General features: G+C 32.0%; 2 protein-coding genes and 1 pseudogene across 3 annotated transcripts; 1 reads left to right on the top strand and 2 right to left on the bottom strand.

The window, feature by feature from the left end:
* Nucleotides 1-662, bottom strand: LOC107938290 (flowering-promoting factor 1-like; annotated as a pseudogene).
* A 20,341-nt stretch (nucleotides 663-21,003) lies between these two features.
* Nucleotides 21,004-24,698, top strand: LOC107938294 (mitochondrial thiamine diphosphate carrier 2). Of its 2 annotated transcripts, none has more exons than XM_016871388.2 (7): nucleotides 21,004-21,544; nucleotides 22,331-22,447; nucleotides 22,640-22,751; nucleotides 22,997-23,124; nucleotides 23,382-23,534; nucleotides 23,955-24,101; nucleotides 24,259-24,698. In XM_016871388.2, the coding sequence occupies exons 1-7, from the start codon at nucleotides 21,428-21,430 to the stop codon at nucleotides 24,481-24,483; spliced, it is 999 nt and encodes a 332-aa protein (XP_016726877.1). In that variant the 5' UTR covers nucleotides 21,004-21,427; the 3' UTR covers nucleotides 24,484-24,698. The 2 variants fall into 2 exon arrangements, with proteins under 2 accessions (XP_016726877.1, XP_040945762.1); XM_041089828.1 differs by having other exon boundaries at nucleotides 21,336-21,532; nucleotides 22,320-22,447.
* A 101-nt stretch (nucleotides 24,699-24,799) lies between these two features.
* Nucleotides 24,800-26,936, bottom strand: LOC107938295 (uncharacterized). Its single transcript, XM_016871389.2, has 3 exons — nucleotides 26,584-26,936; nucleotides 26,345-26,469; nucleotides 24,800-25,349 (listed from the first exon to the last, which is right to left on the bottom strand). Exons 1-3 carry the CDS (start codon nucleotides 26,720-26,722, stop codon nucleotides 25,065-25,067), a joined length of 549 nt encoding a protein of 182 aa, XP_016726878.1. The 5' UTR covers nucleotides 26,723-26,936; the 3' UTR covers nucleotides 24,800-25,064.

Here is a 26,936-nt window from a genome sequence, read left to right as displayed (position 1 = left end):
ATAATTTTTCATTGATAAGTCATAATAATTAAAGAGCATGCATGAGATGAGAAATTAAGCCATGTAGTGTATAGTCACAGCTACTTATAGCAAGCAAAGCAAAGCAAAATGATACAGATCTTAAAAGCACTTCTTATCTTCCTTAAGGAAACCAAAACCCAGTTTTATTTTAAATACCAAACCCCATATATATATATGTATATAAAAATAGTGATGAAGACCAGTACTGGGTGGTGGTGATACAGGACGTATAAATAAAAACATCATTTATCAATAACCCTGAACATGTTAGGATTTTTTACCACAATGTCATATATGTGAATGGACTTGAATTTGGTAAAATCTTTGGGAATAGAGATCAAATGGATGGATGACCTTTGATGGAACTAAAAAAGATCAGGTTCACCGCCGTAGTATCTTTCCCAACCAAGAGACAACAATATAGTCTCAAGAATATCATAAGAAGTGATTACTTCGTTAGAAGGAATGTATACAAGTACTTTGCCCTTGGGTTTTTCAACCAGGCGAACCACACCACTCTTGCTGTCGAAACACCAAGTACCGCTCATTTTCTCTTCTTTTTTACCCAGGAAAGGAGAAAAGCTAATGGTTACATGGAGATATGGGATTGTAGGGTTTATATATATACATGATTTCGGGCCTTGTTAAGAAGTGAGAGACAAGATTGATACTTTAACTAAGCCATTGTTAGAGTTATATGCTTATCTTTGATTAACATAATATGCTTAGGCCATATAAAGTGATTTTGGAAAAAGAGGAGATAGATTACATTTTTTATTTTGAAGCAAATAAGATTACGTTTTTAATGCTACGTTTGATTGGAGTATTAGTTTTTATGCAAATTTTAGTATATGAATTAGCAGTAAACTAATTCAATTGATAATATTTAGTCATTTTCATGATTCGTTTTTAGTAAAGAGAAGAAAAATATTTGTTTATTTTGAAGAGTTCTTTTTTTTATAAGACTTATTACTAATCTTTTTAATTTCAAGTTTAAATTTGTTCTAATTATTTCTTATTTTATATTTAGCTATTGTAATAATACATTTGTAATAAATAAGATTTTTACTCATGTAGCGAAGCATTGTTTTATTTTTTATTTTGAAATAAATAATATTATATATTTTTTTGGAGTTTAGAGTTAAATCTTAATATATATCTCAGAGGTATTTTTGTAAATATTTTAAGGTGTGACAGATATATCTCAAATTCGACCCCAATTGTGATACAATTATTTTTTTATTTTCATTCAATTTAACTCACTCTAAACTCGATTTAAAAAAAATCTAACTCTAATAAATCGAATCAGATTAATCAAAAGTGGTCAGATTTAAAAAAAAAATCATTCCTACTCACTCATAAATAAATACTAATTTAAAAATCAGCATCTCTCTCATAAATAAATATATTTCTTAAAAAGATGAAAATGGAATAACTTAGCAATAATGATATTAATTTATTTCCAATTATTAACATGGAACCAATGTGTCATTAAAATTAATTGTGAATGTATAAAATAGTCTTGAGTATTATATTAATGGAGAATCTCTTTTCTCATTGACCATAACATTGTCTACAAGAATCGAGTTCGTGAACATATTTACTTTACTCGACAAGACTATCATATCTTTGACCCATCAAAGAATACCTAGATTACAAAACTTTAGGGGCAATAAGGGTGATGCTCCGCATATCAATCCATTAAAAATGGTGTCGAAAATAGTAATTTTGGGAACACAAATTTAACATGTAAATTTGTAAAAAAGAGATTTTTTATTTTTTGTCTTTTAATATTTATAAAATTTTAAATTAATACATAGTAAAATTATGTTTTGACCTCTCAAAGATGATAAAATTTTGATTTATTCCTTCAAAAAATTATAAAGGTATAAGTTAATAAATTGATGAAATTACATTTTAGCTCTTATAAAAATATATAACTTAATTTTGACTAGACCTATTCATGGTCGGGCTACTGGTCTAGGATCGAAGGCTTGCATGAAATTTAGGATGGTTTAGCAAAAATATTAAGCGCAAAAATTAGGATTGGACAGAAAAATTAGGCTTGTTTAAAAAATGGGCTAAGCACAAGCTTAAACATTCAAGGCCCAAGCCCGATTCTTTTTTTTGAAGTTTGCGATGTTTTATATTATGTTAATTTATAACACATAAGCAATTAAATCTATGATAAGATATAGTTCTACTATAATGTAAACATTAAAAAATATTAAGATGATTATACATAAAATTTTAATAAATAAAAAATATATAAAATTATTAAATATTAAATATTCAAATAAAATAAAATAAAATAAATATATTTTTAAAAGTTTTTTTTTAAATCATTGACGGGCCTATGATAGACTTGGGTTAGTCATTTACAAGTATTGGTGGGCTCAAACAAAATTTTGGGTCGGACCGGACTTAAGTAAGTATAAAATATATTAATATAATACTTTGACTTGACCCGACCTGATCCATGGACACTTTTAATTCCGACTACTCTAAAAGAATTGATCTTACTTAGATACAACCTACTAATCAAGAGAAGACACAAATATCCCAAATACCTTTCAAAAGCAAAACTAAGATGGGCAACCATTCATTCTCAAATCATCCTTCAATATCTTAACTCGCTCCGATCACACGAATCTTCTCTACAATTATTATTAATGTATCAAATAATTATCTTAATAAAAATATCGATAACAATATATTAAAATCTATTTGATTTTAATTTATCATTATAATAATTAAATTATTTTATCACTTGGTTAATGGTCAACGCTTGAAGGCGACACTTATCACAACAATTTTTTTTTATTTTTCATGAATGTATATTTTTCGTGTAGAATTAGCTTAGTTGATATTATTGTTATTGTAATAAATAAGATATGATATTGATTGTGCTCAAGTACATTCCGTCTCCAATTCAAACATTTGAGAGATTATACTTAAAAGTATGTATTGTATAAAAAAATAATTTTATTTTTTATTATAGTTTTTATTGAAATACTATTTTATGAAAATATTAGTATATGTAATAGCCCAAATTTCAGCGATATCGAAAATAGTGGTTTGAGGCCACCAAATCTAAAAAATGGACTCGTAGATTATATTATTTAATATTTATGAGCCAAATGTAGCTTTTAAAATATTTTTGAAATAGTAAACTGTGTTTTATAAAGATTTATTTGGTCAAGAAATTAAAAAAAAGTATCGAGATCTCTGTGTTATAAACCGAGCCATAAATATTTTTATAAATATTTACAGAGTGTCAATAAGGTAGTATTAAAATTTCATTAGAAAATTTTGACGTTTGGGTGATTAATTAAATAAAAAAGACTAAATTGAAAAAGATGTAAAAGTTGCTAGAAGGATTAAATAGCTCAATTGTCAAATGAGGAAGGCCCCAGTGTGCAAATAAGCTAAAAGAGATACTTTGGGCGGCACAAGCAGGGAAAAAATAGGAAAATTGAGGAAATAAGGGCAAAATAGGAAAATAACAAAATTTACTAAATAAAAAGGGGACTAGAATGGAATATCTAGAATTCTCTTCATTTCTCTTCATTTTCATCAGCTGGAAAACAACCATGGAAGAGGGTTCAATCTGATTTTCATAATCTATCTTCATGTAAGTTTAATTCTTACTTTCTCCTTGAAATTTCTAAGATTTTGGACTTTTACAATTGGGTCCAACTTACTATGTCATTAGTTTTTGATTCCATGGCTAATTTTTAAAGTTTCTATGGATGAGTTCTGGAAGCATATGATGAATAAATATAGAATTGAAGCTTTAATTTTGATGTACGATGATTTTATCAAGTAAAATTGATGGAAATTGATTTTAGGACCTAATTATGAAAGAGTTTGGAATTAAGGTCTAGTGCTAAAGTTATGATTTCTAGGGGTTGTGAAGTAGTTTAAAATGATAGAATAAAGTATTAATTGAGAAAAATTAGCTCAATTGAGGGGTTAATTGAGTAAGGACTGAATTGTATGAACTGTGAAATTAGGGGTAAAATAGAAATCAACATTTTGCATTAAAACTGTTTTGGACAGCAACAGTAGTCTAACTTTGAAAAATTACCAAAAATTTTATAAATTGAATTAGAGGATGAATAAAATATGAAATTAAATCTTATTGAGTCTAGTTTCTTATAGAAGGAACGATGTAAGCAATGAAATTGTAAATCATGAGATATAATAATTTTTATGAGACAAGGTCAGAATGATTTCGGTTCTCCTATTCTGATTTTGGAAAATCATCAAAAATTGAAGAAAAATAATTAGGGGCTTAAATTTATATTTTTAGAATCCTGAATGAGTATATTTTCAAGAGAAACAAATGAGAACATTCTCCGAATCCCGTACAAGGAGATAATTAATTTTTAGTGAAGAAGGGTCGGAACTATCAGATAGTAGAACATGGGTGACTTTAAAGAATAAACTGTACTTATTGGTTAAACCAAAAATTCTGAAAATTTTATGGTAAGAAGATACATGAGTCTAGTTTTAGGGAAAATTAATAGATCTTAATTTGGAGTTCGGTAGATCAAGATAAAAATAATTTAGTGACTATAACACAGAAGGACAGCTTGAATATTCATATAAGTAAATAGTAAAAATTATAGATAATATTACTTACAAGTGTGTTATATACATTAAGGATGAGTAATGGAGAGGAGGAGGAGGAAAATATGTGAGTGACTTATGCATAAATTGATCACATGCTCGATTATATTTGGTAAATGTTAAACTTTGTTAAAATGAAAAATGTTATAAATTTATGTTTGAATTAAATATTATATATGTCAAAGAATAATTTGAATATTTGATATTGCCTAATAAATGAATATCCGATATTGTTTAGTAAATGTCAAGCCAAATATAAAAAAAATATGTTATAAGTGGAATATGTGTGAAAGAATGTGGTAAGTATTTTCATAGTTATTATTGAGCTCATTCACATGAATCTGTCATTTGAAATTGTGATGGAAATGAAGAAATAGTGAATGGTATGCTTATGTATGATTATATGTATTTACCTGAAACACAAGAAAATGATGGTTATATATTTGATATATGGAAACATGAGACTATGACATATGAACATAGAATATATTTTATAAATGTGTTCTTTCATAATTATAGAATTGTGCAACTCAAGTGTACTATTTGTATAAAGATAGTATTTCAAATGATTTGATGAGTAAAGCTTCAATGTGAGATAGTCTGAAATCAAGTCAAATTGTTATGAAAGCATATTTAAAATACATAGATATGATTGTTATAAGTTATGTGAATAAATGATGTGTAAAAGTATATGCATATGAGAAATTTAATGAAAGTTGAGCCCATACATGTTTCTTGATATTTATATGAATTATATGACTAACAATGTGATAAGAATAGGTATTAGGGCTCATGATCAATTCGAATAATTATGTTTTGCATAATTATGTTGAATATAGAGAAGTGGTAAGTTAATTACCATGTTATACGAATTTATTAAATATTATATGTTTACTTTGTTTTACTTTTTCACCTAATTAATAATGATTTGATAAGCTCCAGTAATGCTTCGTACCCTGTTCCGATGACGGATACAAGTAAGGGGTGTTATAGTATATATTAAAAATGCATTAGGATTTTTTTATACATATGTACTAAGGTTTAAAGTAATAAAATTAGTGATCATTTACCCATACTAATTGCTCTATCCTAATCATATTTTTCTATAACTCTGTTTTGAAGATAAAAAAAATGTTCCCTTGATAGTTTGTAAGTTTTTTTTTAAAGATTTACAAACGATTTTCAGCCATAAGATTTTTAAAATTAATTGATTAAAGTGAAAACCTTTTAAAATTATAATACCACCTTCAAGATAGTTACATGTGGTACCATTGCAGGAACCTCACACCAAGCATATTTGTAACATCGAACCACTCTTCATCGGACCTCATGCCAAACAAACCTTCGACATGAACTATGTTCGTCAAAAGCACATGCCCTAAGATGCCACATCACTAATCTACAATATCACATTGTTGCCTATGCAAAAGAAGAAGATGTGATTTTATTGCCAATAAAATCTCAACATGTGGCATATCCTCTATTCCATGTATATAATTATTCTCAATCCCCTAATAGCACCAAGAGAAAATAGAGACAAGGGAGTGACCCAATCTTCAACTTTCCAACATTTCCTTTCTTCTTCCTTTTAGCCACTTTCATCATTTTCTCCACCGCTACAGCATAATGGCTCTCCACCTGGCTAAGATAAACCACCTCTTCTTCTACCTTTTTTTTCCTTGTTGATTCCTATCATCAACAAAAATTATAAAACTATATGATGTATATTTTTTGTAACTCTTTATTAATTTACTATAAGGTGAATATACAACACCCCATACCCAACCCGATCGTTGAGTCCGAGTTACAAGGTGCCACATTCGTTGCTGGAGCAACTGTGATGAAACCATAGTTCAATTTATAACATAAACATCCCAATATAAAATTAAACAAGTATATAAAACTATTTGTATTCATTTTCGGGTCTTATACGAGCTTACGATAACTCTAATGCTAACTCAAGGTCGAATTAAGTCTAATTGTCACATTTTCAAAATTTCTGGTTGATGTTGTGATGTTAAAAGGTTCCTTGTCATGACGTAACATACTGACTAGGTCTTGTTCCAACGACCCATGCTTGATGTCGTGTCGTGGCATGGTGGCCTAATCTCGTCGCGACATGACATCCTATTTCTACAATTTCCAAATGAAACTTTAGCCTGCACTTTACAAACAAGTACATATGTAAAAAATCAAACCACATTTTCAATCAAAACATGTAATCTCTAAGTCTCAAACTTAACAAAATACCTTTGACAATGGTGTACCAATACCATGTCACCTATAAGTAACTAATTAGTACAATTCATTCAAAACCTTAAACATTCATACCTATTCACCAAGGTTATTGGCAATTACAACATTTCATGCCATTTCAAAACATATTTGCATCCATTTACATATTGTATTCTATTAACCAAGTTCATACATTAACCTTCTAAACCAAAAGTGTATAAACATAGTTTTGTACCAAAATTTGAATCAACTTAGGTACATGCCATACTTAAAACAAAATAGAACTTATACAAGCTTTGTTAAGTCGGGAAACGTTTGTTGGATGCTAGATTTGTTGCACGAACGACTAAGAATCTATTATACATGTGCACGGAGAAAACAAACCGTACATTGAGCAAATACACCCGGTGGTATTTTCATGATTCAAACCAAAACAATACAAAATTTAAAACAAATGCATACATTCAATCCAATTTCAATTCATAGAGCATTCTTATTTAAGTTCATACCAACAACTTACAATACATTATAGGCATGCAATTTATCATTTGAACATATCATGTTACACCCTTAACCCATATATGTTGCCGGAATAGGGTTACGAAGCATTACCGAAGTTTATAGATCAAATATAGTTAATTCATAACATTTACTATTCATATCCAAAATCAAACATATTCAATCATAATATCCCTTAAATGGGCCATCGAGGCCCAATTTATGCATTAGAAACAAGTGGGAACTAAACCGGAAACTCAGAGAATTTTTTGCGAAATTTCAAAATTTTTCCTAGGTGTTGGGGACACATGCCCATGTGGCCAGGCCGTGTGGGCAATCGAAATAGGGGCACACGGCCGTGTCCCAGCTCGTGCCCAATTTAGGTTGCTTACTGACTTGAGTCACACGGCCAAGCCACATGCCCGTGTGTTAGGCCCTGTGAACAATTTAATTTGCATTAAATAAGTGCAGGCGTCACACGGCTAAGACACACGCCCGTATGCTAGGCTGTGTAACACGTACGACTGAGACACATGCCCGTGTCTCTGCCCGTGTGGCACTACTTAAGCATTCTGTTTCTTAACTTTAAAGATGCAGGAGATACACGGCCAAACCACACGTCCGTGCGCATGACCGTGTGCCACACACGGCTGAGACACATGCCCGTGTGGACGAAAATAGGCCATTTTCAAGGCCACTTTTCTCACTCACTATGTCTTCCACCTACACCAACACTTGAATACATTCATCAACCAATCCAAAGCATTTAAACCAAGCCAAACTAAGTCTTATGTATGATATATTATCACAATTATTCAAGTGTCCAACTTACTAAATTAGTCAAATACTCATTTAGGCATGTTTATACCTTATATATCAATCCAAGCACCCATTTATACAAATTATGATCTCATACATATATATATATATTAAAACATACCATCACTAGCCATTCCAATGGCTAATTACAACCAAATATTTATAAGCCATCATTTGACCAATTTAACCTACACATGCCATTATACCAAAATAAAGTTTGCTATTTATACCAAAACGAGCTGAAGGATAGTATGATGTTACTCTGACCCACATCCAACTTTTATGAGCTTCCAAGTACTATAAAACAGAGGAAATAAAATAGAGTAAGCATTTAATGCTTAGTAAGTTCGTATAACGGAAAATTAACTTAACATTCATTTTAATTAAAATAAACTTATAAAGTGCATCCAAGTAAATTTGGCTAATAGCCTAAAACACGCAACCTCATCAAACTTATCAGTCATGTATTCCATGTGAATAACAAATACAAGGATGAGCTCATCAATTATCATGTTTACATGTAAATACGGGTAACAATCTATTTAGAAATTCATCTTAACTTATATCAGAGTTTCACTCGTTGAATCCTTTGAAATCTCGATAGATATATGGGTAGTACACACGAAGTGTACATTACTGTAAATCCGTCAACTCATATTCAGGAATGCTTATAAAAGCACATAAACGGGAAGCTCAAGAGAGCCATATAACGGGAAGCTTATCCAAGCTATAACAGGAAACTCATAAGATCATACTCAGGAAACTCATGTGAGCCATTAACGGGTAGCTCCAAAAAGCCATTAAATCGGGAAGCTCTGGAGAGCCTTTAAACAGAAAGCTCCAAAAAGCCATATAATGGGACGCTCATAAGAGCTGCAGTGTGTTCGCAACACATGTAGGATCACAACCGATCAGGATGCTCCGAAGAGCTAATAACGGGAAGCTCGCAAGAACCATGTAACGGGAAACTCATAAGAGTTAATAACGGGATGCTCTTTCAAGCTATGGTGTGTCTGCAACATATGTAAGTCCACAACCAGTACGAAATCAACCATTTCTTTCAATACAAATTCAATTTTTTTGCACATCTAATACCAATCTTGCAAAATCGACCATTCATTCATAATTAATTAATTTTAATCTTTAATTAAGATACTAATTAAACATAATTGAGGGTTAATTTACCAAATCCCTCTTAGAAACACTCACCACTGTAACGCCCCAATTTTCGGGAATTCTGTGAATGTTGGCATAAGTTTAATTATGTTAGTGGGCTTCTAGAAGGCCCAAGCTTAAGATAGAACCCGACAATTTTAGTTAATTTTTGTCCCATAAGAAAAAAGGGGGTGAAATTATGAAATAGAACCTATGTGGAAATGTTTAAAAATGCTATAGGCTAAATTGAAGTGGCCAAATAAATAGGAGTGCAAAATAGGAGGATTTGCATGACAAACCTCCCATTTTACATGAAGTGGCCAGCCATCATGTTGTTGTAGACAATATAAGCACTTGATATCCATAATTTATGGTACAAATTGATACAAATTGATAATGTGTTAGGTAAATGTTCCATGATAATGGATTAGGTAAATATTCCATGATAATGGGTTAGGTAAATGTTCCATGATAATGGTTTAGGTAAATGTTCCATGATGGGAATTTCATGTCTTTTGTATTAAAGAATTAAATGGATGAAATATGAAATTTTATTAAAAGAAAAAGGGGTGAAAAGAACAAAGTTTTGTCCATCTTTGTTCATCATAGCCGAAAGTTAGAGAAGAGAAAGGAGAGGAGAAAGCTCTTGAATGTTCGGTCACTTGGGGAAGAAAATTGAAGGTAAGTTCATGGTAGTTTGCTTCTATCTTGATGTTCATGAGTTGTTCTTGATTCTATCTTAACTCTTGAAGCATATTTTGGTTTTTTGTTGTGTTGTGAGCATTTAGTCATGAATTAAAATGAAGGAAATGTTTGTTGTTTCATGTTCTTTTGATGAAAAAATGGAAGATAGGTAAAGTTGAGCCAAACAAATGAGCATGCATGTGCCTTAGATGCTAAGGGCAAAAATCGGCTAACATGTTGTGCTTTAAAATGATGAAATAGAGATTATACTTAAGTAAAATCATAGATATGTGATGATTGATTGGTGATATACATGTTTAAATAACAAGCATGCAAATTAGGTGTGAAAGAATGATTTGGTAATAAATCTGCTTGGGACAGCAGCAGTAACGTGACTTTGGAAAATCACCATAAATTGTGGGAGATGAGTTAGAAGCTGCATAAATTATGTAATTAAATCTTAATGAGTCTAGTTTCAAATGGAATAAACGAGAACATATTTTGAATTCTATACAATGAGAAATTTGATTCGTAATGAAGAGTGGTCAGATTAGTCAAACAGTGAAACATGGGAAAATTTAAGAAAAATCTGGTATTGATTGGCCATACCAAAAATTCTGAAAATTTTATGGATAGAAGATATATGAGTCTATTTCCAGGGAAAATTAACGGCACTTGATTTGAAGTTTCGTAGCTCCAGTTATAAATGATTTAGTGACTGTTGCTCAGGAAGACAGCTTGCAGTGAAATTATGATTATGTGGTAAACATTGACAAAAATTTGTTAATGAGTTGCTTATTGATTTCTTATAAGCTTACTATGATCTGTAGGTGTGGTTGGCCGAATATTGTAAGGGGTTAATACGTAGTTTGTATTTGAATAGTTAGATTAACGTGTTAGTAATCCAATTGTAGGCGGTTCGTGTGTGGATCTCGTCAGCATATCGTCGCAAACAGGTGTGTAACTAACACCCTCTTTCTTAGTCTAGATCGGCAAAAGTCAAAAAGCCGAAATGCCGAAAACCGGTATTTTGTAGATTTGTGAGTGTGCGAATGCTCGTGAGGTAAATCGATTAATGTTTTTGGTAAGTTGAAATGTTTGGACTGCAAAGTGCATGATTTCTGTGCCCTCGATATTTTTGGGCTTAATGGGCCAAAATTGGAATGATGGGCCAACGGGCCCAATTCGGTAAGAACCTTCGGTAGTGATTTTGTTAGTATGTGAAAGGTAAGAATATGCATGAAAAATCCTAAAATAGATAAATTACTGAAATACCTTTAAAAATGAAAAATTTACAGTTTTACCCCTAGGAGATAAATTACCGAAATACCCATAGGGTTAAATTGACCTAAATGCATGTTTGACTGTTGTTATTTACTGCATGCCATGTTGTTATTATCTGATGCATGGGATTGGGATATTGACGGAGGAAGTACTGAAAGTGGCTTGTCCACGTACTGGAGCCTTTGCCTCAATTTACTGTTAACTGAGCAGCAAGGCTGCAACTGTGGAGTGTTGGGCTGGGTGGGTTGAGCTATTCCCCACATGGAGTGTATGGCTGGTACGGGTGGAGTGTAGTGGTTGGTGGGTTGAGTAGTCTCCCCAAATGGGCTTGCATATGTTTACTGGTGTTGCATGTATTTTGAAATAGGCCTATGGGCCATACTGTTATCTGAATAAGGGGCTAAGGCCCAGTTTATTGTAATCTGAAAAGGGCTCTGGCCCAATACCACTGTTACCTAAATGGGCTTAGGCCCAATAGGCTTGAGCTGACTTGGGCTTTGAATGGGTTTTCCTTACACACTGAGTTTCCCCAAACTCACCCCTTCTTTAACCTTGCAGGTGAGCCTTGATGTGGGTGACTTGGAGCCGGAGGGGATTCAGAGTGGCCATAGTGAATACTTTTGGGTTTGAAAAAGAGACTGGTTTTCTTAAGTTATTTTTAATTGCTATTTAATTTTTGGGTTGTAATAAGGCCATTTTAACTTTATTTTCTTCTTTGATTTTTATGGGATTATATTATTAAAAACAACTTTAAATTGATGGATACTAATTCAAATGGGCTAGACTTAGGGCGTGATTTCAAAACGATACTTGTTTTTTTTTAAAATAACACGACGTCATGAATACTCGATTTACCAAAGATAATCACTCAAAGAAATTTCAACTTGTTATAACCAAGTGTGGCAATGGATATGGGCATGTCTAGGATTGGATCCAATCAGAGAGCTTGGTACTTAAGCAGCCTTCATGGCTCACCTCCTCTGTTATGGATACCTACCTGGTGCCCAGCTTCCATTCACTTGGTTAGTTTGACAAAAGTCGGTTTTTTTAAAACACTAAAAAGGGAACACGGGTTTTTGACTTCAAAGTGGCACGTCGAATTCGGCCTTAACGACTGGGCCGGGTTTGGGGTGCTACAACCACACAATTTTATTCTATCACACAAGTGATCAACTAGGCAATTCCAATCTTCAATTCTGGTTCTCTCAGTCTTTTTCAAGATTCAGAGATTTAAAAAAGGTAAAGTAGACATCCAAAGCTATATTAAACAAGAGTTTTAATTAACTATGCTAATCGAAATCATTTCACAAAGATAACTTACCGGATTTGTAACTTTTTGGATAGGGTCCTGGCATTTCTGGGTTGAGATGTCTCATGGCGTTTGAATATCTATCTATTTGCTACAAAACGCATTTTGAATCACTCGATTTTGAGTTCGAGAGCTCAAGTTATGACTGTTTTAGTAAAGACTGTGCAAGTAGAATTTCTGATCGGATAATGACGGGAATTACAAATTTCGAGCTTTTAATTCGAGTTTAAATCATATTGGGTTTGAGTTTTAGGCTGAATTTTTATTATATGTGCCAAATATTGTATTTATCAGATCTTATTATTTTATTATTATTATTTTATTCCAAATTTTTTATAATTATTAATTATTTTAAGTTATTTAGGAGTTTTATGTTAACGAAAAAATTCAGTTTAAAACCATTTCTTGTTTAGATTAAATTAGAGCTCTAGTATACTTAAGACTTTTATTTAGATTTAATTTAGCTAGCCTATATATAGACCTTTGTATTGTACACAGTTCATACAATTCATTATTATTCCAACTTCTCTTAGAGTTTATAAATTCTCTTTGAGTTTTTTTTCAAAAATTTCTCTTGAGTTTCTTTTAGAAGGGTTTTAACAATCTTTTCAGATTATGGGGATCATTTTCAAACTTTTTCTTGCCAAGTTTTCTTTCTTGGAGGGGAAATTAGAGCTGCTTGAAGGGGGTTGTGGATTCTTCGTGTTTCCAAGGTTTCTTAGGACTTCTATATACAATATTCTATCTTTCCATCTATCTTTTTTATTTTCTTCCTTATTGTTCAAATAGTAGATTTATTATTCTATTTTAATTATCTTAGTTTCTTTTGAATTGTTTTATTGAATTTGGATTTGATTGTGTTCCAAGTTTCTTTCCGAACATCTAGAGCCCTAAGTCAAATTCGTGACTTTGACAAACTTTATTATCCGCTTCCACATTCATCTGTCTCATTCTTTATCGATCAGGAATAGAGATAATATGGGTGGTGGATTCTTTGTGAAATTGAAGAATAGTAGGATCATCATGATATCTTTCCCACCAGAGAGATACGAATTTAGTCTCGAGAACATCATAAAAAATGATCACTTCATTATAAAGAACGAATACAAACTTTTTACGAGGATGAGACTCAATTCCATTTAAACGAATTATACCGTTTATCTAACAAGAAAGCTATAACTTGGGTTACTATTAAAAGAGAGATGTATAGCAGCTATATGCCAAGGCTCTTTGGGATGGATTCAATGGAGTTATGGGATTGTAAGGTTTATATATACAAGTGATTTGAGGCCTTGATTTTGAATGAGACAAAAGACATAAGGAATAATACAACATAATATATATATATGATTGCCATGTTTTGTATGAAATAATTATTTTACAAACAGTTGTGATTTTTGACTCAATTTAATTATTGTTCTAAGGGAAAAATATCAAAATTATATATGAATTATGGTTTAATGTGTAATTATATACATGAATTTTGATTTTGTGTAATTTTATACATGAAATTTTGATTTGATCCAATTTTTATAAATTATTAACACAATTATTGATATAGCATCATTTTATGTTTATATATTGCACATATAAATAATTATATTTATCCAATATAAAAATAAAGTGATGTATTTATTTCTTTAAATGTGTATGATTAAATCAAAATTAAAATTTCAAGTATACATTTGAACCACAATTAAAGTTTCACGTTCATAATTGTACCAAATTAAAATTCATGTATAATTTTAAAATTTATCCCTTATTTTAAACATCAGCATAGTTAAAGGATGAAAATGGAATAAGCTGAAAACATAATTTATTTCCTCATTTAAATTCATTTCTAATACATAATAATAGTTTCCTGTAAGTGTAAAACAATCAAAGTATTGAATTCAATATTTAAATCATATATACCGATCGATCTCACTTGTACTAGAAATCAAATTGCATTTTGCCCCCTCTATTAAAAGAATGGACAAATTAGTCCTTATATATTAGATCAAAGAGTAAACTGGTCTTCTTGTTAAAAATTTCATCCATTGCTACTATAAAAATTGGTCTCTGTATGTTAGAATGAGGTACATGGTATGCTACGTGTAACTGTTTGGTTATTATATTAGTCACGCTAGTTTTTAACAGTAGAATTAGATGAAATATATAATAGAAATGACCAAGTTGCTCTTTAATTTAACGTATTTGGACTAATTTGTTCATTTTTCGAATAAATGAGATAAAATATAATCCGACTCTTGATACAAAAACCTCCACAATACTTTTACCCCCTCTCTTTCTTATTTTCTTCTTCTATTTTGTGGGGTGTACCTTGTATTTATGAGACGACATCCCGACAAGAAGAAAATGACGTGGTGACATGATGACGTGTTCCCAAACTCAATCAAGTTTCTTCTTCTAGTTAAACTCTGGTTATTTTAGGAATATTATAATTATATTAGGACTCTAGTTTTAACCAATTTAAGGTGGCCATTGCATCCCTGATTCGTGATGCCAATTGAGAGACAATTAAAGATGTAGTACTTCAATTTTTTTTTTAGGGGGGAGGGTGTCAAGATGTAGTCGCAAATGAGTTTTTTGAAAGAACTCTATGAGAGTTAGAGCTTTATTTTCGGTGTATGGTTTTGTACGTTTAGTACATTTAGGTTTATTTTCTCCATATTGTACTCTTATTTGTTTACTCATTAGTGAAAAGCTAAAGCGTCCTTTGCCCGTGATTTTTTATTCCCTTTAGAGGATTTTCACGTAAAATATTTGAGTTCATTCTTCTTTATTTTTATTATCTTGTTGTTTATACGGGTCGATCCCAACATATTCCCTCTCTAGCTAACAAAAAGCCTTAGTTTTCTTCAAATTTATGCCATTTCTAGTCATTTTAGAAATGAAACTCTCAACAAATGAGTCATTGTCTCTGCTGAACTCTTTTGCCCATTTCCCTTCTATGATTTGCCTCTTCAAGTGGAATCGATGGATTTTTGTTCAAAACTTAGTTGTCAAAATAGATGATCAGACAAATGAATAAAACAGTAGGAAATTATTTGTGAATTTTATTAAAGGGGAATAAACCCTTAATATTCAACGCAAATGAAGCACAAAATTAAAACCCAAAAACCCTTAACAATATGCACAATTAATCAACTCGTAAAAAAGGAAAGGTTGTTAAGAGTTGTGGAATTTGTGAGTAGAAACAACAGGGCTGCTATGTATGTGGATGGTGTGTGTGTGTTTTGACTTATGAACTACAACGATGATGATGAGCAAAGATCCAAGGAAGATGACCGAACAATCGAGATTCAGTAAAGAGAGTAGCTTTAAATGCATGGAAAAGAATGGCATTAGTCATGGGTGCTGAGTCAATCACCAATGAATGCATTAAGGTCAGTAATGGGCGAGTAGCCAGCATCTTTTTAATAAACTCGGAATTGAATTATAAATTTTTTAAAGATTAAAATATAATTTTATTATGTATTAGTTTAAAATTTTATTTATTTGTTTAATGAATTTAATAGATTTTTTTTTCATTTTAAAAAGGCGAAAAGAGCAATATAACTTTATACTAATTTATATTTTAAATATTTTTTAAGAAGTTTATATAGATTTTTTATTTTGAGGGTTAAAATCCCTACTTGACCTCTAAATTTGCACCTGGCGTGACCATTGAAACTAATGAAGAATGGTGATAAAGTCTAATATGCTAAGAGTTGTTGATTAGGTTACAATAAAGGGAAAAAGAGAGGTGGGGGGGGGGGTGAAGTATTCATGTAATAGTGAAACTCTGTTCTTAGAAAAGTTAGAGCAAAATTAAAGAAATTAAAGAAGAAAAGGGTAGCAAGAAAACTACGTTTATCATTTTTTAAAGTTTGGGCAAAATAAAAGGAAATTTAAAGAGGCAAAGGGTAGCAAGAAAACTACGTTTTATTTTATAATTTAAATGGGATTTATCTTTTGTGTGATAATAAGAAAAGCAAAAACCACACTATCACTTTTTTAAAGGGTAAATTATAAAAATAGTTACTTTTTTTTTCAGATTACATTTTAATTACTCATATTTGAAATGTTACGTTTAGTTACTTATGTTATGTTTTGTTAAGTTTTGTTACCTCCCTAACGGCAGTCCTATGTGGCAGTCTAAATGAGTTTTAAATGTCAACTTGGATGTCCAGTTAGGATGAAAATGGTTTTTAATTTTTTTTTATGAAAATAGAATACAAATTTTTTCGTAAACCCCAATTTTCTCTTGTTTAAAAAGAAGCAATAGCTGTGTTTTGGAAAATTACCATCAGAAAAGAGAAGAGAAGAGCACAACGAAAGAGAAGAAGAAGTAGAAGTTGCAAGCAATCCTTGATTAGGATTTTTCTTCAAGGGTTAAGATGGACCAATCTGTATCTGGTAACGACTGCAAGAACAATTTTTGTATTGATAATTTGATAACTGTTAGAAAGTCACTAAAGCTTAGCTTAGAGAAATCAAGAACCCTAGGATTGGCTCTTGAAAAGGCTGGACCTAGGTTAGAGGAGATCAACCAAAGATTGCCTTCCTTAGAAGCTGTTGTTCGCCTGATTCGTGCCGGCAAGGATGCACTTGTTGCCGTCGGGGGGCATTTAATCAAGTTGCGGGCCCTGCTGCGACAGTGCTTGAATTTTTTGAAGTCGTTCGTGGACTTGAAAAGTCCCTGCTATCAGATCCCAGGAATGATCTTCCTAGGTATTTATCAGTGTTGAAATGCCTCGAATTAAGGTTTCTGGGTGATAATTGTGGATTGGCAATTCAATGGTTGGAAGATATAATTGAGTATTTGGAGGATAACAGAGTTGCTAATGGAATGTACCTATCGAATTTGAAGACATACTCAAGGGAGTTGCAAAATGATGGGAAAAAAGTACATCTTGATGGAGGCCTTTTGGATGTTTTATTGGATAAATTGGAAAATGAGTTTAGAAGACTATTGGCAGAGCATAGTGTGCCACTCCCAATGTCATCACGTCACTAGGCGAATAGGCATGCATTGCACTATTGCCCTTACCTCTGACTGTTATCTAGAAGTTACAAGCGTCCGTTTCTCCTTCTCCTTCTCCTTTGTAATTTTCCAAAACTTAACTTTTGCTTCTTTTCAAACAGGAGAAAATTAAGTTTTATGGTAAAATTTTACATTCTATTTTCGTAAAAATATAAAATTTTATTCTCATCCCAGCTGAACATTTAAGTTGGCATTTAAAACCAATTTAGATTGCCACATAAGACTGCCATTAGAGAAGTAACGGAGCTTGACAATAAAGTGATCACTTCATAACAAAACGATAACGTAAGTGACTAAAACGTAACAATTCAAACGTAAGTGACTACAATATAATTTGAGACAAACAAAAGTGAGTATTTTTGTAGTTTACCCTTTTTTAATATATAATTTTTATATTTCTTTTACAAATTCTAAATATATTGTAAAAAAATTAAGATTTTCTTTTTTTATAACTTTAAAAAAAAACCTAAGTTTAAAATAAACCTTGAAAGTTTGATTTTTTTTTTCTTAACTTTTTGCTTTCATGGACCACCATATCAACATCACAATAGTTGATTCAAGAGCTATTAATAACCACGTCAATACATTAATGATCAATAATCGAAAACTTTAGTGAAAGATCTTAATTGATGTATTTTTTACATCTAAAGCTTAATCTATTGCCTTTTACACTGAAAAGTTTTTTATTAGTTTTCTCAAAAAAAATACAAGGGTGCTTCTAACATTTAGGCTTAAAATATTTGTTTAATTCATACAACGAATATAAGTTGAAACCTCAAATCTCAACCCCCTGTGCATTCATAATGGACATTTACACTTGTTATGACCTTCATTTCGATATCAACTGCATCTTTTTTATTGGCCTTTCCCACGCTCATCCATCTTCATGCTTAATTGGGTTTGTTGAGGGCAACCTTTTGGGCATTGACGACATTCTAGATTTGGAATAACGTTATAGGGCATTGGGTTCATTTACAAAATCTTAAGCCTTTTTTACTTATAATCCAAATATCTACAAGTATAAAGTTAGTGGGGTACAAATAAATTTTTTGCAAAAATAAAGTTACAAAAAATTAATTTTTTAAGATATAAAGTAAGATTTGTAACACTGTGGTTTTTGTAAAATATTGGCATCGACTATGAATAAAGTTATTCTCTTATGATAGATACAATCACTTCTAAATATCTTATTAGTTTGGTAGTTCACGAAAAAACTTGATATGCATCTAAATAGATGTTGTTATAGTCTTGTTGATACTAGTGTTTAACAAAGAGGAGATACGAAAGAGATGATGGTGATGATGATGAGGGGGACGGTTCAACTATTACAGGCGAAAAGTCGGAGTAGGAAGAGTAGGAAGGAAGGAGAAGGGAGATAAGTAGAGGAATTGTGGAGTGCTAGGGTATATGGTTTAAGGGAGTAAAAAGAGAGGAAAAGAGAGATCCCCCACTCATCATGGATTGAAGTATATATAAGGGAAAGGTCCCATTGCCTAATAGTGTCACGTCATTGACAGTACGGATGGTGACCTACTTGTGTGGTTGGCCAAGTGGTAGGTCTATTATATGTCTATTGTTGTCAAGTGTAGTATTGCATAGGCCTACTTTAACATTCGCTTTACTGAGGTAGTATGGAGTTGTTAAGCCTCAATGGTCCCCTCTTAAGGATGAGAGTGTGATGTTAATACCGTCCATGATGGATGGTACATCAAGTGGCTGAAGACGAATGGTCTCCCTATGGGCAATGTGAGAGTGGTTGGTCATTGGGTGACCAGTTGAATGGTACCAAAAAGAGAGTCATCTACAGGTGCTTCTTGGACCACTTCTCGTGCTACCATGTGTCTAAGCTTAGATAAGGGTATAACAAGTTAATTTAATGAATCACTAAGGAATTTTATATGAATATCAAATAGTAATGTTGATATTTTGTATTATTTTCGTTCATTCAATTTTTTATCCCATTAAATTTTAACAAGACATAGATATTAAGAGAAAGTATTATGAATAATAAAGATTATTGTAGATATCGAGAGTGGAAGATAAATTATTCTTTTTATCCAAAATAAACAATTTATTTACTTTTTCTTACTTATCACTACATATTTATTATCCTTTATTTCGAGCACATTCTTAATTAATATATAGTCCTATGTTTTACATTATTAAAAATAATTGATATCATATTATATATTTTTTATATTCCTCGCTTTTAAATCATTATTCAATTTTTATAATAAATTTTAACTCATGAAATTTCAATACCTTTTTTTTTAAAAATTATTTATCTGAATAAAATAAATAAAAATATTAGTATTTTGAAAATGGTTAGTATTTAATTTACAGACAATATACTTTTTTTATTTTACAAGTAACTTTAAAAAATTGGCACATCTCTCTTTTTTTTTTTAAATATTCATTATAACTCTATAGGATATTTGTCAATCCCCTGACACTACTTATGAAGTCTAAAAATTCTAATGACAATGTACTAAATTTTATAAGTAAATTTTTAACATTAGGTTATGACACACTTGATATGAAAATCAAAGGTGATTTTAAATTGACATGGTAAAAATCAAATAAAAGAAGATTTTGAGATATCAAATTGAAATCCTATCATGTAAATATATATTTTTAAATTGTATGCAAACAACAACAACAATAAAAAAAAACCCTTAAAGTTATATATTCTTTTGTTTTATAAAAATATTTGTTGTTTTAAATAATAATATAAATGATATATTCTATTTATATATATATACTATATTCTATGAATGTTATTTTTTAAAACTCTATTAATAAGTGTTATGTGTAGCAATAGAACATATAAATTTAAAAACAGATTTGAGTTGAAATATTAAAGACGATATTATTAAAAAAAAACTCGAATATTAAACATAAATCATAAATGAAATATAAAAAAAAATGAAGTCCATATGTAGTACAAGTAATATCCTAGAGGGATAAATAAAGAGTGTGTCCATTGGTGGTCCATCAAGAAAGAGTCACTGCTATTGACTATCTTACTTTAGAAATTAAATATGAAACACTAACATTGAACACAAGTTCTGAAAGAAAATTATTAAGAAACAAATGAACTTTCTCAATTCTTTGAGAAAAACAAAATTAAAAAAATCTAATACTTACTGATTAAGTTTTAATCTGACTGATACAAATATTATTATTATAATAAAAAAATATGCTTTTGAGTGCATTAAAATATATTTTTTTATTACTATAATAATAATAATGATATCAATTAAGTTAAGAATTTATAATTAAAAAAAGCTATATAAAATAATTAGTATTTAATCTTTCAAATAATAAAATATTACCCCCATCATCCATCTCAAGATTCTCAACTGTATTTTGTTTCTGGGTGTTCTTTGAGCTTCTTTTACATGGAATCGCCCTTCTCAATCCATTAAGACCGCAAAAAGCGAAAGATTATTTCTTTAATCGCCCTCTCCCTTTCTATTCATAAAGCACCTTTAATTCAATGGTGGCTCTTCACTTTATCCCCCAACTCTTCCCGATTTCCGCCTCCCTTTTCCTTTTCTCTATTTGTTTTTTTTTCTTCTTTTTCTTTCTCCTTGATCTCTTTTTCATCTCCTGCATTCTCTCGCTAGCCTTATCTTTATAATCCCTTTCGCCCTTTTGAAATTTGGGTTTTCAATTCGGTTGCCTAAATCCACAGGGCGAGAGAAAGAAAAGTTTTTTGTTTTCTTTTTTTCTAATAAAAAAGCTAAGCTCTGGCAATGGAAGAGCCAGGGCAATTAAAAAGGGCATTACTTGATGCTAGTGCAGGCGCCATTGCCGGTGGCATTTCCCGGACGGTTACTTCTCCTCTTGATGTTATTAAGATAAGATTCCAGGTCAAACCAATTTCTTTGTTAATATGAGGAGAATTAGAATTATTATATCTGTTCTTATATTTATGAAATTATTTTTGGGTTTTTTTATTGTTTTTTAGGCTTTGCTTGGTATGAATGATTGATAGAGTTCAAGGATCAAAAACCTTGTCAACCTAATTGTTAGGGTTCATATTAGTTTTTTACGTTGTAGCTTAACAAGTTTCCCAATCCTTGCTACCAAACCAAATCTTAGAGAACAAGTTGTTAGAGACTTGGTAGAGTGTTGGGTGAAATCAAATGAGTTTAGCTTGTAATGTTGCATTTCAAAATACACGCTTCACTTAGTTGATTAAGTAAAAATTCTGGTAATAAACATAGTATGTGAGTGAGATAACTATGCGTATATGTATATAGACAGTGAAATCAGCCTTGAAACACTGACTGCATAATGTTCATATTTAGCCTACAAATTCACTTCATTGGGTGTCACAACAGCGACAAAACTAAGCCTTTCTTGGACCTTCCCACGCTGATCGTGTGAATCATATTGTGTAATCATGTGATACGTGAGAACATATATACATACATATATATAATATTGTCAAGATTCACTACTCATTGGAGAGTTTTGTCTCCTTTTTCCATGTTTAATTATCTTGATCATGTTCTCATCATTTTAGCCACCTTGTATGACATACAACCTTCATCTTGTTCCATATGCACTCATTTATAAGAATTTTGATCTCAGCCTTGGCCATGTGTCTCAGTATATATTAATGCTTTGAATTTTTTTCACTATGCTGATAGGTTCAATTGGAGCCAACAGCTTCATGGGCTTTGATTCGGAGAGATCTTCCAGGATCATCAAAATACACTGGAATGTTTCAAGCAACAAAGGAGATATTCAGGGAAGAGGGTTTACCGGTATGAAGGCCATTTACTTGTGAACTTGTATGTTTGTTTCCTCTTCTATTTTACTGGTTATGTTTGTGAATGGTCCATATAGAGTGCTTATTAATTTCTATATTTAGCCGCATTGTTAGGTAGCCTTTTCTTTTCTGATTGCTCAGTTGCTGCTTCTTCTTTTTTCCCTTTCACTGTGCTTGTTTATTGTAGGGTTTTTGGCGTGGTAATGTCCCAGCTTTACTTATGGTTATGCCATACACTGCCATACAATTTGCAGTTCTGCACAAATTGAAAACATTTGTTTCTGGTTCTTCCAAGACAGGTAATTTACATTGCACAGTGCCTTTTCCTATGCTCTGATCAAAAGTAAAAGTTTTAGGTTATGCTATATATTGAAAGTAATCTTGTATGTACAGCTAGTTAATATGGAAGCATACAAATCCTTTGTCCTTGATGTCCACCATTATATGTGATGTATTGGAATATTTGGCTTTATTGTTTTCGATGATAGCTTTATGTTGTTTCTTACATTTTGATCTGTCGTCCCCTTGTTTTGTGATGGTGCAGCTGATCACATTAATTTAAGCCCCTACCTTTCTTACATCAGCGGTGCCTTAGCAGGGTGTGCAGCTACTGTTGGATCTTATCCTTTTGATCTTCTGCGGACTATATTAGCTTCACAAGGTGAACCTAAGGTATTAAATTTGACTTATGGTGTGATGTTATTTTCTGCTTGGTTAACATTTCATTCGTGTGAAGGGAATATATTTTTGATTCCTTATAGGATTATGAGTTCATAACCTTTTTGGATAAAAAATTATAGTTGTATCACTTGTAAAGTGAGGTGCAAAAATTTCTAGCATGCAAACACCCGATGCATCCTCATATATATTACTGCAAAAGCTTTAATTTCTTCAAAGTATCTCATTTATTTTGTATCTCTTACATGTAGATATATCCCAACATGAGTTCAGCAATTTTTGATATACTTAGAACTCGTGGCTTCAGAGGATTGTATGCTGGATTGTCACCAACACTGGTTGAGATCATTCCTTATGCTGGCTTGCAATTTGGAACATATGATACGTTTAAGCGTTGGTGCATGGTGAGGCTTTAGTTCTTTTATACTTTAAAAGGTTCTTTTCCTATAAATGATTGGTATAAACAATTCATGTATTCCGTAATCTCTTTGCTGTTTAGAAACATGGGAATTGGATGTTATTTATGGAAGTTGTTTAGTTGCCTTTTAATGTTAAATATATATACACACAATGATGCATACAGTAAATAACGCATTTTTGGTGATTCCTATATTATTGTTTCTCACAAGCTATGAAATTCATAAAGTGTTAGTTTAGCACATATTGTGATGCTGGTTAAGTTTTAAGAGTATATTTCATTTCTTGAATATATTGAAATGTTGATTTGCTCTTGGTGTGTTCTTATTTGTAGTTTGAATGGTTGAATAAGTATTTTCTAAAGAACTCTTTCTGATGTTGTTTTGGTTTGTATGTCTTCATCTTAGGCTTGGAACAATTTGAGATCATCCAGTATAAGCTCAACCACGGGTGATAGCCTTTCAAGTTTTCAACTTTTCATTTGTGGCCTAGCAGCTGGCACATGCGCAAAACTTGTATGTCATCCGCTTGATGTAGTCAAGAAAAGATTCCAGGTGAGATCTTATACTGTAGCATCAAGCAATCTGTGAATGTTAGATAACCGTCTATTTTCTGTTAGATCCCGTATCCAAGGTGTTGCATATCTTTGCACATTTCTTTTAAAATAATGATAACACCTCATGCAACTTCATTATTATTGGTCGGTTGCAGATTGAAGGACTACAGCGGCACCCAAAGTACGGTGCTCGAGTAGAACAGTGTGCTTATAGGAACTTGTTTGATGCCTTACATCGGATTTTGAAGTCAGAGGGTTGGCATGGTCTTTATAAGGGAATTGTTCCATCAACAATCAAAGCTGCACCAGCTGGTGCTGTAACATTTGTGGCTTATGAGTTTACATCAGATTGGTTAGAGTCCATTTTTACTTCAACCTAACCCAGATTTCCATTTTTATTTTCCTTCTCATCTATTACATAATTCATTCTTTTCCCTGGATTTTTGAAAGGCCCTCTTAGAATAAGGGGAAAAAAGAGAGGGAAGGGAGGTATCCTGTTATTACATTCAATTTTGTCATCATTCATAAGCATTGAGTTTATATGATTTAGAGTATAAAATTCAGTGGTGAAATCAATATGTAGAGTTGCTTCTTATTCCTCTGTTTGAACCTCAAGGAAATGCTATTGCAAAGCCTATATTGCCATGATGACTGATTTATCAACTTTGCAAGATAATTTAAATCAAACAATAACTCTGGTTCGTAACAACACCTACTCTTGCATTATTTTTTTCCTTTCAAAAAAGACTGGATATAAAAAATTACATAATAAATTCATCATACAGTATATTTATCGTAACATCAAAACCATTCTAAATTGTTCCTCTATACATGCAAAGGAATATAAACCACTTTGTCAAATGATAAAACTTCAAAATTTTCTCCTGAAATGTACCGGCACTTTATTCAACAGAAAACCCAAATTTGTAGTTTCAAAAGAAATGGAAGTCAGTAGTGGTCTCTAATAGTGTTTTTCCGGTTTAGTGTTGTCCTCTGGGGGAATGGATATAAATTGCAGGATCGTTTGGACCTGAGCAACATCCAGTCTGAACTTCTCCGCAATCTGGTTAACATCCATAGGACCTTCATGATCATCGGCCTTGCCCTGATGTAAAAGCATGATGTGGCGTAGCTGTTTCACATTCAAGGTTCCCAGAGGTGCGGGCCTTTCTTCATATCGTCCTGACTCAACCGTTGTGTTCCGCAATTTTGGCAAAGGCCTGCTAGGATTTTCAGCCACAGATGCCTGTAGTAGTCGGTATTTAATTATTAACCAACATTAAAAGAACGCTATATCATAGCAAAAATATCTCTCTCCATCACCATTAACAGAAAGGAACAATGTATCCAAAACCAAAACTGTAAGAGAAAAAATGAACAATAAACAAATTGATAACATCCGCCAATACCAGGTGAAAGCATTTTACTAAATTCTTTACATTAGCTACTCATCGCTCCATTTAAATGAATATCGTAAGTCTATCAGATCCAGTAAACAAGCGGCAAAACCTCTGTGCTCCCTTATCAGTGGAGGTCTAAAGTTCATCAAATCCCCCAAAATTTGTTCTCATAGAAATGGCACTAGAAGTTGAATAAACACAAAGGCAGAGAGTTTAAACAGTATAAGAGGGGTAAAAGACCTAGAGGAGAAACATAAGGACTACACATTCTTAAATCGAAAAAGGAAAAAAAAAAAAAGTCATTAGCTATCTTAGTCAAGTTCCAATAGAGGGGATGAATATGAATGTTACTCAAGATTGGAGCTAAACCAACCGCTCTTTTAACGTGAACTTGCATTCTGGCACTTATCACTTCAAAAGAACCTACACAGATGAGTGAGCAAATTCATCCTAAAAAGTGTTACCAATTCCTTGCCATCCAGAGTAGCCATTCCGAGGGGAGAGTTTGGAATGACTGTTCCATGTTTTTGGAGATTTTAACTAAAATGGCTATTCTAAGGAACAGCCAGTCAATGAATCAAATTTCTAAACTTCAAAAATGCCTTAAAAAATTGTTCTGTGGTTCAATTCCTTGTACAAATAGTTCCCTAGTTTACCATCTGGATGTCTTTACTTCCCATTTCCTTCAAGGGGAAACCTTCCAAAAAATATATTCCTAAGGCTCTAAGGCATTGTTTTGATTCTATTGAACACCATTATAGCTATAAATCCCATTCATCAATTAACTGTTATTAGTTAAAATAAAACCAAACTAAAAAGAACACAACTTTAATGAACTGACCTCACCCATCTCAAGTTTGCCACCAGGCTTAGCTGAAATCCTACCCACCATTTGACTTAGCATTGCGTCATACTTGGGATCTCTTTCTTCCAATACATTCTCAGGATTACTTCTTGCAACACTTGCTTTAAACCCAAAAGTTCAATTCAATCACCCGTCAAAAACAGGAAAAAAAAAACTCAAAAACTCAAAAACAAAATTCAAACTTCCATTTTATTTGAATGGGGGAAACGAATTACCATGATCAAGATTTTCATGCTGTGAAACTCTGGATATCTTCTGTTCATCGGTGGGACCCAAAGGTCTTCTTGGTTTTGTGGGTTGAGTTTGGTCCACCGATCGAAGCCTACCAGTCGCTCGACGAAATGCCTGACCCATCACTCTCGCTTAGTTCTCCGTCTTTTCCTAAAAAGCCTTCTACTTTCCGGCATAAAAGAAAAGACCCAGATTGTTTATTTGACTCTAAATCAGTTGTTCCCGAACTGTACGGTCATTAAAACCGTAATAAGGATTTCTGGGTTTTATGCTTTGGGGTTTGTTGTGAGAGAAAGCGATCGGAGAGAGGGGGGGGGGGCTGAATAGTGAATCATGT

The sequence above is a fragment of the Gossypium hirsutum genome, chromosome A02 (genome assembly GCF_007990345.1).
Source record: "Gossypium hirsutum isolate 1008001.06 chromosome A02, Gossypium_hirsutum_v2.1, whole genome shotgun sequence".
Lineage (NCBI taxonomy): Eukaryota > Viridiplantae > Streptophyta > Magnoliopsida > Malvales > Malvaceae > Gossypium > Gossypium hirsutum.
The sequence above is the reverse complement of the archived record's forward strand: the minus strand, read 5'-3'. Positions and strand labels throughout refer to the sequence as shown.